General features: G+C 39.0%; 1 protein-coding gene across 1 annotated transcript; it reads right to left on the minus strand.

The window, feature by feature from the left end:
• Positions 1-156: 156 nt before the first annotated feature.
• LOC128022698 (histamine H1 receptor-like) lies at positions 157-4,872 on the minus strand. Its single transcript, XM_052610495.1, has 2 exons — positions 4,441-4,872; positions 157-2,978 (listed from the first exon to the last, which is right to left on the minus strand). The coding sequence occupies exon 2, from the start codon at positions 2,917-2,919 to the stop codon at positions 1,348-1,350; it is 1,572 nt and encodes a 523-aa protein (XP_052466455.1). The 5' UTR covers positions 2,920-2,978; positions 4,441-4,872; the 3' UTR covers positions 157-1,347.
• Between the last annotated feature and the right edge of the window lie 8,973 nt (positions 4,873-13,845).

The raw sequence follows: 13,845 nt of genomic DNA on the forward strand, positions 1-13,845 counted from the left end.
ATGCAGACTGTTAGAAGAAAAGGAGAATTAAATGAGACTAAGCAATGCACTGCAGTAGTATTATTTATAATAAAATAGCTTTTTCATAACAGGAAGTCTTTGTAGTCTGTTTCATCATCTCATCACTGCACAGGCGTGTAAAATGCAATATTTTTGAAATGGTTACGAGCATTCTTCTCTATAATGTTTATTGCTTTTTTAATGTGATGTAGTGGCAGTATGAAAAAACATTTTTTGTCTTGTTTTCACATGACCTCAATGTTGCATTGTTCATCACCAGAGGCGTCCAGTTACTGCTGATAAGAGGACATGTCTGAATGTTTGTGAGATGGCTTCATCTTACCCGATTCTGAAGGAAGCATAGATGAATCCTTCACTAATATCCTATAATGAAAGATGGTGTCTGAAAGTCATTTTGTGTGTTTTTGACCAACCTTTTCCACTTCTGATCTTATTTCTAGCAAGTAATGAATATTTTCGTGATTAAGCTCATTCATTAAAGCTTCCTGCTGCCTCAGAAGTCTGTCCACAGTCATTCTGAATTTGCAGGCAGCTAAGCAACAGCCTAAGCTTTCAGACACAGTCATTAGGTGTAGAAATGTGCTCGAAATCCAATTCTGTGTTTTAATGTCTTCACATTTCGCAGTTTAATCAATGTCACAGATTATACGTTTATTTAAATCACGGTTCCTCTTTTATTTTATTTTTTATATGAAAAGCAAAGATCAGGTGAAATGTACTGCACAGTTAATCATCCAGGGGTTTTATGTATACAGACAATTTGTAGAATATACACCACTGCTTTCAAAACTACAACGTCGCGTCCACTCCGAACACACTGGAGTATCATACACCCAGGATTGCAATGTTCAGCTCAACCTGTGTGTATGTGGCATTTCCCAGCTCTCGGCAGACAATGTGCATTCCCTGATGACCAAACTCATATTTAATATATATGCACCACACATGCTACTTCTAATCAATGCCAGGGCTTTTTTTTAAATGTTCTGCATTAAACACACCAAACCCAGGTTGTCCTGAATTTACATCACCCACAATAGCAAAGATTCAGGTGTCGGTGTGATTTGGTTTTTCTAAAATACAGCCAGTTTTAAAACACTCTGAATAAATCTATCAAATAATCTGATGCAGATTGTAGACGTGTCAAACTGACACCAGGCAGCAAATAATACAGTTGCTCTGTACTTACAAGATCTCAGATGCCCAAAAACAACACAAGCATGGCAGATGCGCAGAGCTACCAAAGTACAAACATGTCACAAGAACTGCTTCAGAAAACACTAATTGAGCAGACGGGGTAACAGTGTGCAGTTTTTCTCCTAAACTTTATCTGTTAATATGAAATATCTTTTTGAACACCCTTTTGAAGTTCTCATTGCACAGCGGGTATATGAAGGGATTCAGGGTGGAGTTGATGTACCCAAGCCAAATTGTGAACATGTGAAGGTCATGATGGACACAGGTCTCACACAAAGCCATGACCATGAAGGTGATGAAGTACGGGATCCAGCACACCATGAAGACGCCAATGATGAAGCCGAGCTGCCTGGCGGCTTTCCGCTCCTTCCGGATGCGCATGCTGTGGATGCTCTGCTTGGACTGTTCACAGAGCTTCTGCCACGTCTGTTTGACCGGGTGTGTGTCCAGCGGAGGGCTGTTCTCAGCCCAGGGCGACGGCGGGGTCGCTGGAGTGCTGTGATTGCAGTGAACATCCACAGTCGGTGCATTCTCACAACTGTTACCAACAGAGTTTGGCACTAACACGTTACAGTTATTCGCATTTATGAAGGTTTCGGGCTGAGGGTCATTCTCGGACTGCAGGAAGGCGAGAGATAATGGCAGCGGGCCTTCGGCAACAGTTTCCCCATCGTCGCTCTGAAATGAAATCTCGTTGGAGTCTTGCACGCTCTTTCTCATGCGCTTCGAAAGGCTGAACATCGGTTTCTTCTTGTAGCAGCTCTTCCTCTCGGTCTCAGTCAAGGAATCGGTATTGTCCTCGTTATTGTCCCTCGAGTTGTAAGCCTGCTCCAAACTGTACTGATCCAGCAGGCCCTCGTTTTGAGAATACGCTTGTGAAGCCAGACTCTCTCTCTCCGAGGCTTTGGTTATCTGCAGCTGCATGCCGTTCTGTAACGTGTCGTCTGTTTCTGTTTTCACCATCGGACCGGCAAAGTTCTCCCACTCTCTGTAATGATCGCGGACTGCGATGAAAATCTGCGAGTAGAACAGAAGCATGAGGAAGGAGGGAATGTAGAAGTTGAGGATGGCGGTCAGAACTTTGAACCAGGTCACGAAGCGGAAGTCCGTGTCGCACTGGTTCTCCATCTCTGGCTTCCTGTCGACCTGAGCGAACATCCTCCAGCCCAGGATGGGAACGATCCAGGTCATGGAGAGCAGCCACGCGCTACAAATCAGCAGCGTCGCTCTACCTCGTGTCCGATACTTCAAATAATGTAAGGGATGGCGTACGGAGCGGTACCTGTCCAAGCAAAGGATGAACAAGCTGAAAATGGAGGCCGTGCTCGCCACATAGTCCATGACCAGCCAGAACTGGCAAATAACGCGACCCAGTTTCCACTCGTCCTCAAGAAGGTAGACCAGATTCAAGGGCATGACTGTCGCCCCGACAATGAGGTCCGCTATCGAGAGGCTGACGATGTACAGGTTCCCCACCGTGTGTAAAGTCCGTTCCTTTCTAACGGCAAAAAGCACCAGCAGGTTCATGATGACGGTCAGAAGGGACAGTGTGCCGAGCAGAACGCCCAGCACTGCATTGCTCATGTGATGGTGGAAGGGAGCAGATGCGTTCAGAAGACTTGTGACGTTGGGTTCGGAACGTTCCTGAAGAATTCTTTTTCCTTGGCTGTTTGTCGCGGTGAGTATCGTAGTCATCTCCATTGAGCAGTCCAAAGTGTCACATGATGGGTTTTAAAATTCATATCCACGTAATGGAGTTTCTGAAAAACAAAACCCGAGAGAATGCATCACACTGAATTCTTGTGCGCTTATTGATGTGTGACTCACAGCAGTGAATGGAGACATCCATATTTCCGATGTTGCTCAGTCAGTCCACACGTCTGAAATGTCATGGTCTTTCGACAGCACAGACGCAAGCAGGTTTGTTAAGAACACCATGGTCAGAAGATATGTGAGACACACATTGTCCTGTTGCTAAGAGAGACGGTTACTATCCATGCTTGACCATAAATAAGAGCCTAAACATTAATAAACCCTTGTCTGTGTCTGGTCTAGCCTCTCGTCTCAGGTCTTAGCCTCTCTGTCACCGGTGTAGTTCTATCTGTCTATATAAGTGTATTATGTAGTCAGGGCAGTACATAACAATTAGCACAAATGTGATATTTTCCCCCTTTTTTATATATTCACATATATGGGGTGTTGTTCAGTTGATTTGTAATATGTCCAATTTGGATGAGAAAAGAAAATGTATGCAACCATAATGCATAGTGTGACTTAAGTGCCTTGCCTATGGGGTAGAGAGGAAATCTGTTTCATAATTGTCCCTATAATTGTTCCCTGTCATTTCATAGCCTCATAACTTTATACACAAAAAGCTAAATTCTGCAGAATTTCCAAGCTGCTTTGAATAGGAATGAATCCTTTGATAAAAACAGCAACAGAGATTATTATTGATCTATTTTCTGTTCCATACATACTTATATGCATTAAGAAGACAGATGCATATCTGAATCACGTTTATGCTGCTCTTTGGAACTTAATTGCTTCTGTATTCTGTTGTTTTATGGAAAAAAGACTACCTGAGTTAGAATAAAGAAAGACGAAGGGGTTTGCTGAGTGATAAAATGACCTTTATGTCACGGTAATGTGAATCGAAGACTTCTTTTGCTACAAGTTAACGTTCACAATTTAACATCGTTGCAACGTTCACTTGTTGTGTTTCTGAGGAATGACCAAGGAAGGAATGGCCACATATACGTATACACATTAAAGCTGTTATACACATATACTTGGACCAAATGTTTATGGATCAAGGTTTACAGCATTGCACTCATGTTTTGTACATTCTCCAAACAGATTTGTAATCATTTCTCCACGCGTAATGTGGAGAAACCCAAGCGAGTGATACACTTCGACGCGCCGACTTTATGGTGTCAAACTTACTCGCGTTAATCTAAAGAGTTGTGCGTAAAATCTCTTGCCTTTTACTGACAGATCGCTTTGGCTTTTATTCCTGGATAAAGATCGCTGAGAGGATAACGACGGATGTTGATCGCAGAGAGCGCGCTTCAGTCACCTGTGGAAGGACTGCCATCTGTGCGAGGGGTCTGTCCACCAGTCACAGAGCTAATGTTAGTCACTTTAAACTGATGTAATGATTCTCTTCAGTGACATCTATTTAGTTCTGAATGTGATTAGATTAGAATCCTAGCGGAAACTTACCCTTCCGACTTTCAGCAAACTCCCAGCATGATGATGTTATCTCCACAGATCTGATGTACATTTCGAGTGAACCGGACGCTGACGGATGATTTACTGCTCTGAAAACTCTCTCTCTCTCTCTCTCTCTCTCTCTCTCTCTCTCTCTCTCTCTCTCTCTCTCTCTCTCTCTCTCTCTCTCACACACACACACACACACACACACACACACTTCAATGGGTTTACATGATTGCCAGAACATCTCATTAATCCAAACAAACAAAATGTGGTATCACTATATAATAACTCTATTTAATAAGCCAGAGAAAAGCATTATATATAATGTGAATATATGAAAAGATAGGAATGCAAACCAAGTTTTCATTAATATATGAATTGTATTTTAAGAAATCTATTGTCTTAAAAATCTTAAACCTAATCAGTTGTTCCTAGTCAAAAAAGGCAGTTATTTTTTTTCAAAATATCAAATACTGTTTATAAATATCAAAATAACGCAAAATGTTTTTTTTTTTTTTTTAATCTCTCTCTTTATGTCAATTTGTTTTCTTTAGTTGGTGACAAATGAAATGATGACAAAATGTTAATACCATCCCTTTTTGGAATGTTCTGGCCATATTCACATTAAAACTAAGCACATCAAATGTACAAGTGAACTTTTCCCCAAAGAACATATCATATAAAGTCATGTGCTAATGTGAATTATTGACACCTCATGGCTTGAGATGTTCCTTTGGGAGTGTCTACTCAATGAATACATGCAAATTCATGTCAAGGTAGTATTTAATGCTTAAAAGAGACCTATTTATCTTTCATTTCTGACTGTAGTGTGTATTGTAATGTTTTAAAATAAAAATTTCAGCCCAAAATTAAACTTAATCACTTACCCCCATGTCGTTCCAAACCCGTAAAAGCTTTGTTCTTCTTCAGAACACAATTTCAGATATTTTGTCTTTCATTCTGGACCTTGACTGTTATTTATTTGGCAGATCAAAGCTTTTACGGGGTTTGCAATGACATGGGGATAAGTGATTAATGACAAAATGTTCATTTTGGGGTGGAATATCCCTTTAAGTGAGAGCAATAGAGCAAAGGCTTCATGGACTGGAGCTTGTGTAAATCCTAGTTACGACGGGATGAAGATCCCAGCAGAAACAGAGAAACACATAGAGACTTCATTAGCATAGCTGCTGATCCAACAAAGTAAAATTAATTAGTTTAACCCAAGCTAAAGAATAAGAATACGCATTTGATCAGACACAACTACACTCACAATTTAAGATATATTATTTAAATGCTTGGCGAAAGAGATGTGTTTTTAATCTAGATTTAAACAGAGAGAGTGTGTCTGAATCCCGAACATTATCAGGAAGGCTATTCCAGAGTTTGGGAGCCAAATGTGAGAAAGCTCTACCTCCTTTAGTGGACTTTGCTATCCTAGGAACGACCAAAAGTCCAGTGTTTTGTGACCTTAGGGTGCGTGATGGGTTGTAGCGTGGTAGAAGGCTAGTTAGGTACGCAGGAGCTAAACCATTTAGGGCCTTATAGGTAAGTAATGATAATTTGTAACTGATAAGGAACTTAATAGGTAGCCAGTGCAGAGACTGTAAAATTGGGGTAATACGATCATATTTTCTTGACCTCGTAAGGACTCGTAGCTGCTGCATTTTGGACTACCTGTAGCTTGTTTATTGACGAAGCAGGACAACCACCTAGAAGTGCATTACAATAGTCCAGTCTAGAGGTCATGAATGCATGAACTAGCTTTTCTGCATCAGAAACAGATAACATGTTTCGTAGCTTGGCAATGTTTCTAAGATGGAAGAATGCAGTTTTTGTAACATTGGAAATATGATTTTCAAAAGTCAAATTGCTGTCTAATATAACAACCAGATTTCTGACTGTAGAGGAAGTAACAGTACATCCGTCTAGTTGCAGATTGTAATCTACAAGATTCTGTGTAGTGTTTTTTGGTCCAATAATTAATATCTCGGTCTTATCCGAATTTAATTGGAGAAAATTATTTGTCATCCAATCTTTTACATTTTTAACACACTCTGTTAGCTTAGATAATTGGGAAGTTTCATCTGGTCTCGTTGAGATATATAGCGGAGTATCATCAGCATAACAGTGGAAGCTAATTCCGTATTTTCTAATAATATTACCAAGGGGCAACATGTATATTGAAAATAGAAGGGGACCTAGGACGGATCCTTGTGGCACTCCATATTTTACTGATGATAAATGAGATGACTCCCCATTTAAGTAAACAAAATGGTAGCGATCGGACAGGTAGGATCTAAACCATCTTAGAGCCTGCCCTTGAATACCTGTATAGTTTTGTAAACATTTATAGTTTATTCATAGTTTATAAATTGTAGTCTCTGCATTTTTACATTATTAGCTAATATACAAATAGTGAGTTTTTCATTCATTGTTACTGAGATTAACACATTATTTTTGTTAATCTCATTTGTGAATGTTTTTAATCCTTTATTAACGTGTCACGTCCTCCCCCCAGTCTAGGGTCGGGGATTCCGGACAAAGTAAAAATAAAGAATTTAGACTATGCTTGCCCCTCTCCTATCCCAGCTGACACAAACACAACGGAGCGAGAGTAGGCTATACTTAAGAAAGCTTTTAATTCACGAAGTAACATAACAGGAAGCGTGAATCTTCAGGAGGGGTTATGGCCAAAATAACAAACAAAAGAGGAACTAACTATGACATGATTAAACATTAACTTACCTAACAAAACCAAAACCCAAAACAAAAATACATCAGTCTCCCCTTTACTCCCTAGCTGTCCAAAAACAGGAGAAAACAAGGGATCATAAAGCAAATGGCAACCTCCTCCCTACGGCTTCCAAAACAAACAAAAGATTACATTAAAGCAAACATAAGAACAAAGAACTCTCACTCGAACGGCAACCACCCAACAGCTACCATCAGGACAACCAGTGCAATGAATGTCTGGGGCAGGAGACGGCGGGCAGAACGGCAGCGGCCAATACCGTGGAGCTCTGCAACGCGCATACACAGCGAGCTCACAATGCCGAACCACGTCACCCGACAACCCACATGTCGAATGACCGACACGCGCTCCTTCAGTGCCATCCTCCTCAGCTTTTAAGCATGCTCCATCCTCCACATAATCACCTGCAGCTGCATCCAATTAACACTGCGTAGAGGAAAAAGAGAGAGAGAGAGAAAGGAGGGAAACTGCACAACAAACATCACCACAACAAAGACAGATAATAAACAATTAAGTCCAGAGGACGAAACACTTGTTACCAGATCCAAATGATGTACAGTATTTTTAAGTGGTTTAACCATACCTTTACAAGTTGTTCAGTGAATTATTAATATTTTACTGTAGATGCTGTAAAAACATTGTACAGTATGTGAGACACTCACATGTACATGAATACTCTGCAAAGTCCACTACACAGAGTCTATCAGGTGAATGAAACACCCCACTTTTCATGATCTAGTCAATTCCTGGCAGTAAGTAAGATGTATTTCACATTGACTTTGATTCATAGGTAGAAATATATATATCTTTTCGTGTTTCTGTGTTTTAGTTTCATAAAAAAATAAAAAATAAATAAATAAATAAATAAAGCTTGCATTTTGATGTATGCCTCGTCTCTTTCTGTCTCCTCATCCTTCACGTGACAGATGTCTATCACAGCCCTGAACTAATTACTTCAGTTCTCCACTTCTACTTTCGTTGTGTTGCTCAGGAGCTAATGACCCTCCTGCATCCCCAGCTCTTCCTCTCATCCACAGTCAGGACTGGCCTTCAGGCCGTCATTTATCTTGATTTATTCCCTTTTTTTAATAATTTCCATGATATCTTGTAATTTATATTTAGGGGCTAAACTATGAAGTTATTTTTGATTCAAAACAACTGAACACCTGTGGCAGTGTGATTTGTAGCTGTAGAGAAAAGCCACAAATATGTATCAGTAAATTTGAAGTCACAGAGAGAAATGTTTTAAGAGTTGCAAACCTGTAGACTTTTTTTCTCTCCCACAAACATAACACAACAGTTACACCTTCTCAAATTCTTCATTGCAGGTGCACAAATCCTATTCTAAAAATCACACATTTAGAAACTCATACGCTCACATGTAACAACTCTCATTTGATGAATTCACGTATTGATTTGCGGATGTTCAACATTTCTCCACGACTTCACATTTCTTGATGCGGGTGTGTAAATGCGTTTTGCACCACATTCACTGCAGCTATTGTTTAAAAAATGTGAGCGTACAAGTTTCTAAATGTGTGATTTGTAGAATAGGATTTGTGCACCTGCAATGAAGAATTTGAGAAGGTGTAACTGTTGTGTTGTGTTTGTTGGAGAGAAAAAAAGTCTCTCTCTGTGACTTCAAATTTACTGATACACATGTGTGGCTTTTCTCTACAACTACAAATCGCACTGCCACAGGTGTTCAGTTGTTTTGAATCAAAAATAACTTCATACTAAACAGACACCTATTTTATTTGTAGTTTTCTTCTTCTGCTATTTAGTCTATGGCAACCCACAGATCCGCTTGTGGGACAGTTGTGTAATGTGGCACACCGATCTGAAAACTGTCTGAACATTAACCACAGTAATTTTTGGATTTCTATGTCAAACCCTCTAGCGCCACCAACGTCCCATATTGTCTGAGCAGGGTGGTATAGAGTACTGGACCTAAACAGAAGCATTTTCTTTTTGTTCCCCTGCTGTTAGACTCCTTCCTCGGGGACCACATGAGGGACTTTTTCAGACCTAGCATAGCTGATTCCTTATAGGAACAGCTTTCCATAGTAAGTACGTTTAATTACGTCAGACCAGTGCCCACAACTGGAGGAACCATCGCGATGACTTAAAAATGGAACCGCTTTTGATCACCTGGAATGAACTATGAAGTTGATTATTTGCATTTTTTTCCCCTTAGAAATTTGTTCGATGCATCATTACATATGAATACAGATATGACTTGGATGTTTTAAATATATATATATATATATATATAAAAAAACATGAATGCATAGTAATATAATAGATTGAATTGGTTTGCACACTGTGGAAGGCTTTTAGCCTAAATGTTTGTCTTTTCCCATCATTGATGAATATTAAATAAAACGTAAAAAGACGGCTATTCATTTGAGTGCAGATCATAATTTCCTATACTAAAAAAAAATATACATGTCAGAGTTGATTGTGATGGTGGTGGATTGAACACAATCTGTGGTGATGTCACAGTCCTGTTGCATTGTGGTATAAGGAGCTGCCTGAAGTAGTAGATTAGCTCCCTCTGTCCCTAGGTTTGTCCATATAAACTCTCCTCATCCACCTGACAAAGTAGAATGCACTTCAAAATGATAAAATTGATTCTCTTTAGAAGAAGTGCTAAGGGAAGTTTTTGAGTGTTTGTCTAAAAGTGAAATGGAATGCAGCCTATGTCTGTTTGAACATGAACAACAAGTGTCTTTTAGGCTTGTCTCTGATGTGCTGATGATAATCTAGGGACGTAGGTTTTGTTACGACACTCAGTATGTGTCTTCTGCACAATGCTTTGGAAGGAATCAAAAAGTTTCAGGACAACGTTATTTGTGGTCAACATTTATGATCATTAAAATACAAACACTACTACTAATAGCCTGCAATTAATTAAGGAAACGGGTAAGGAATAGGAAAACTGACATATGGAAACGGGTCTTGATAGATTCCTTAAATCATACCTGAGAACAAAAATATCAATTATGCCATTATTATTATTATTATTATTTTTTAGAAAACATACTGCACCTAAACTGACTTTGACGATAGCAGTCTCGACTAAAATAAGCAGAGTTTTCAAGAACATATAGGAAATGAAATTGAGAAATAAACCTATTCTGAGGTGTTAAACACACACAACAACTGTGTAGTAGAGCACTTCTGCAGGCTGACAACATCAAATTGAAACCAGAATGGATTTCCCACAGGTAAAGAGACAATTTCCCCACAGGAAGCCATTCCCTTTTCCTGGTAACTGTAACTGCATGAATAAAATAGAATGAAATGAATAAAATAAACTGCTCGCTTGTCTCCACTGTGGCCCGTCATCCCACTTGCGCTGGCTTAGGGTTAGGGGAAATAATCTCATGACTCTGTACGTAAGTAGCCATATTCCAGTGCTTGCAGAGGGAAAGGTCACCGTTAAAAGAGTTTACATGCAAAATATGTATGAACTATCACACAATAGAACACACCAAAAAAAAACCTGTCAAAATATGGACCAGGTGCCCGTTCAGGCTTATTTCACATGAACAGGATTAGATTGCATCTTTTTAAGCAGAATTGACACTTAAAACCTGTCCACTACCACTGCTACTTTATTACTAGAGTATCCTACTGATCTGGGGACAATAATTTCAAATAATAATAATTGAAAAATGTTTTAAGAAATTATATAATAATGTTGTGTAGTCTTTGTACTTTAGAAAGCCAGTTTTACTCACTGAAAGATTAGTTAATCATAAAATAATTACTTCTTAAAAAGGAAATGTGCCTGCAAAATGTGCAGTGTCGGGGGTGCTCTACAATAGTGGTTTTCAACCACATTCCTGGAGGACCCCCAACACTGCACATTTTGCAGGCACATTTCCTTTTTATCAAGTATTTATTGTTATACAGAGCCCAGCCAACGACCACTCCAGATAGAGAGCCAGAGCCCACCGCAACCAACGAGCCTTTGCTCAAAGGAGCATCAGAGCTGAGGATCGCCCCAGAGCTAGAGCTTCCCTTGACATCTGACCACTGACCAGGTGCATGAGCCTGCTACTGTAGAGTCGAGCATTCATTTGAGTGATGACAGCTATTATGGGAGTGGCTTGATGGAGTGCAGGAGATGCAAATAACATGATCTTGACCCTCAAGAAACTTTAATTAATGCTTTCACATATCAAATCTGTTAAAATATAAAATTAAATGAATTGCTAATTACTACATTGAAATACAATTGTAATGCCTGTACAAATATTAGAAATCATGAATAGAAATAATTGGGAATCATGTAAAAAAAAAATAAACAGTGTGCATTTATAACATTTACTGTGTGTAGTAAGTCCAGAAATGTGTCAAGTTTTTCAGCAGGTTTTTTTTTTTTATTATATGATGTAGTGCTGCTTGATTATGGCAAAAATTAGAATAATGATTATTTTGGCCAGTATTGTAATCGAGATTATTTAACACGATTATGAGTGGGCCAAATGACCAGAACTTACACAAAATAATGATCTTTAAAAATGCATCATATGAACCCTTTAAACAGCGCCAAAAATTACATTTATTGTTTGAATACTGCAATACAATGGACAGAATTTCAAATCTGAGACTTTGTTTCATATTAATATTTTTTTGCAGTTTATTTGATGGGAGGTCAACTTTAACGTTAAGTCCATTAACTGAAAACAGGCTAGACTAATCAATTCTTTAGATTTAGGAATCGATATTGTTCCGTAAAAATGAGAATCGATTAATATTGAGATATTTATATTTTTTTACCCAGATCTACAAAACTCTGTGTTGCTTGGAGATGCAAAGATTCTGCTGTTTTTTCTATTTTCTCTCTCTCTATCTCTCTCTTTGTGTCTGTGAGTTACTCAGTATCTCATATGATGACCTCATATAAGGTTGAAGTTTTAAGACACTGTGTAACACATTCAACTCTGAAAACATGTCTCAAGAGCCCTTTGTTTTGTATATCACATCACCTCACTAACAAAAATATAAAGGTGGTTCCTGAAACTAAAATTGTAGGCTAATGATGGTAATTATGAACAAAAATCTTACAAAAATTTTGGGTCAGGGCTTTATACCCAGTTTGTTCTTGATTGAAACAGCTACTTATTGTAAGTCATATTCTGTAATTGCAAAGCATAAAGGCAGTCGCCTACTGGACTGGAAACGCAGCGCCACATCTAGGACAACACCGGACATGGACATTGTATTTGCACGAGCTCTATTTCGAATCAAGTTCTGAGCAGCAGGATGAGTGAGTTTTAACTTAATTTATTATTATTATTTGTAATATATTATAGATAATTGATAATAGCTGAGTTTTGAACGTTAATTAATGAAAATAAACTGTTATAATTTAGTCTCTGATTATCATTAGCATTCATATTAGGCTAGATTGCCATTCATCAATTATAAGCATTGTATAATAATATATGAATGAATAAGAATATGCAGCAGTTGAACACTGATCCTTCTAGCAACAAACTAGTTTTGTAATGTTTATATTGTGATGTCATGTGATTCTTCCCCAGATTAACTCTTTATGAAGGCAAAATGATCTTTTAAAATTGAAGAAAATGATATTTTTATACAGTTCACTGTGTACAGGAGCCTCACATTGCTGGGCTGTCAAATAAACAAATACCAGAATCATTAGAGACTCATGACACTGCCACACATCAAGGTGACACCATATAATTGCTCTGTTCCACCACCTAGTTAACTGCCCCTGTAGGCAGCATTTTAAGACATCATAGGTACGTGCCCTGCATGAAACCTGAGCCACATGGTAGGCAACATAATCATAGGATATTTTACAGTTTTTCTCAGTCGATTTGACGCATATCTTAAAATGAATTCAATTGCACTTAAAACAATTATTTTTATACTAGAGAAAACCTGGGAAACATGTATAAAGAGTTACTATGTCAATCCACTTCTGTATGAATTGTATAAAGATATCAGTACATGGATATCAGGCTGCCTAGCGGACATCTCGGCATGGATGAAAGAACATCACCTACAGCTCAACCTGGCAAAGACTGTGCTTTTTGTCTTCCCTGTGTGACGGTGGGTTTTGGGAAAAACACAAGGAGAGGATAGGATCCAATTGCAAGTATGGGTTTATTTAACAGAAGGGTAAAATACAAAATAAACAGTCTAGAGAGACAAACAAAACCAAAAAGGGAACCGGATGAAAACGGGAACTCGGATGAAACGAGAAGGTAGGGAAAGTCTCGGAAGACGAGAGCATACGACACATAGGGTAAGGACTCCATACAGACAACAGAGAAAGACAGTTCTATATAGGGAGACTAATGACAAGGATTGTCAGCACCTGTGCGATTTAATTGGAGTGCAATTACTGTGAAGTGCCTAAGGAGAAGTGAGCTCACTAGGGGACACCCAGGAAAACAGAGACTGACAGCCTGACATTACCCTCGCCCCTACGGAGCAGCTCCCAGATGCTCCACCTGAAACCCCGGAAAACCCAACAGAAAAAGAGGTAGGAGGGAGGTGAAGCGGCGGCGGACTAAGGGGAGGGACGGAGGGTCAGAAAACAGAGACAAACAACCATGTGGAATGGAGAGACAAAGACAGGACAACCAGGTAAAATGGAAAAAAACAGA

Source organism: Carassius gibelio, chromosome A11 (assembly GCF_023724105.1).
Source record: "Carassius gibelio isolate Cgi1373 ecotype wild population from Czech Republic chromosome A11, carGib1.2-hapl.c, whole genome shotgun sequence".
Lineage (NCBI taxonomy): Eukaryota > Metazoa > Chordata > Actinopteri > Cypriniformes > Cyprinidae > Carassius > Carassius gibelio.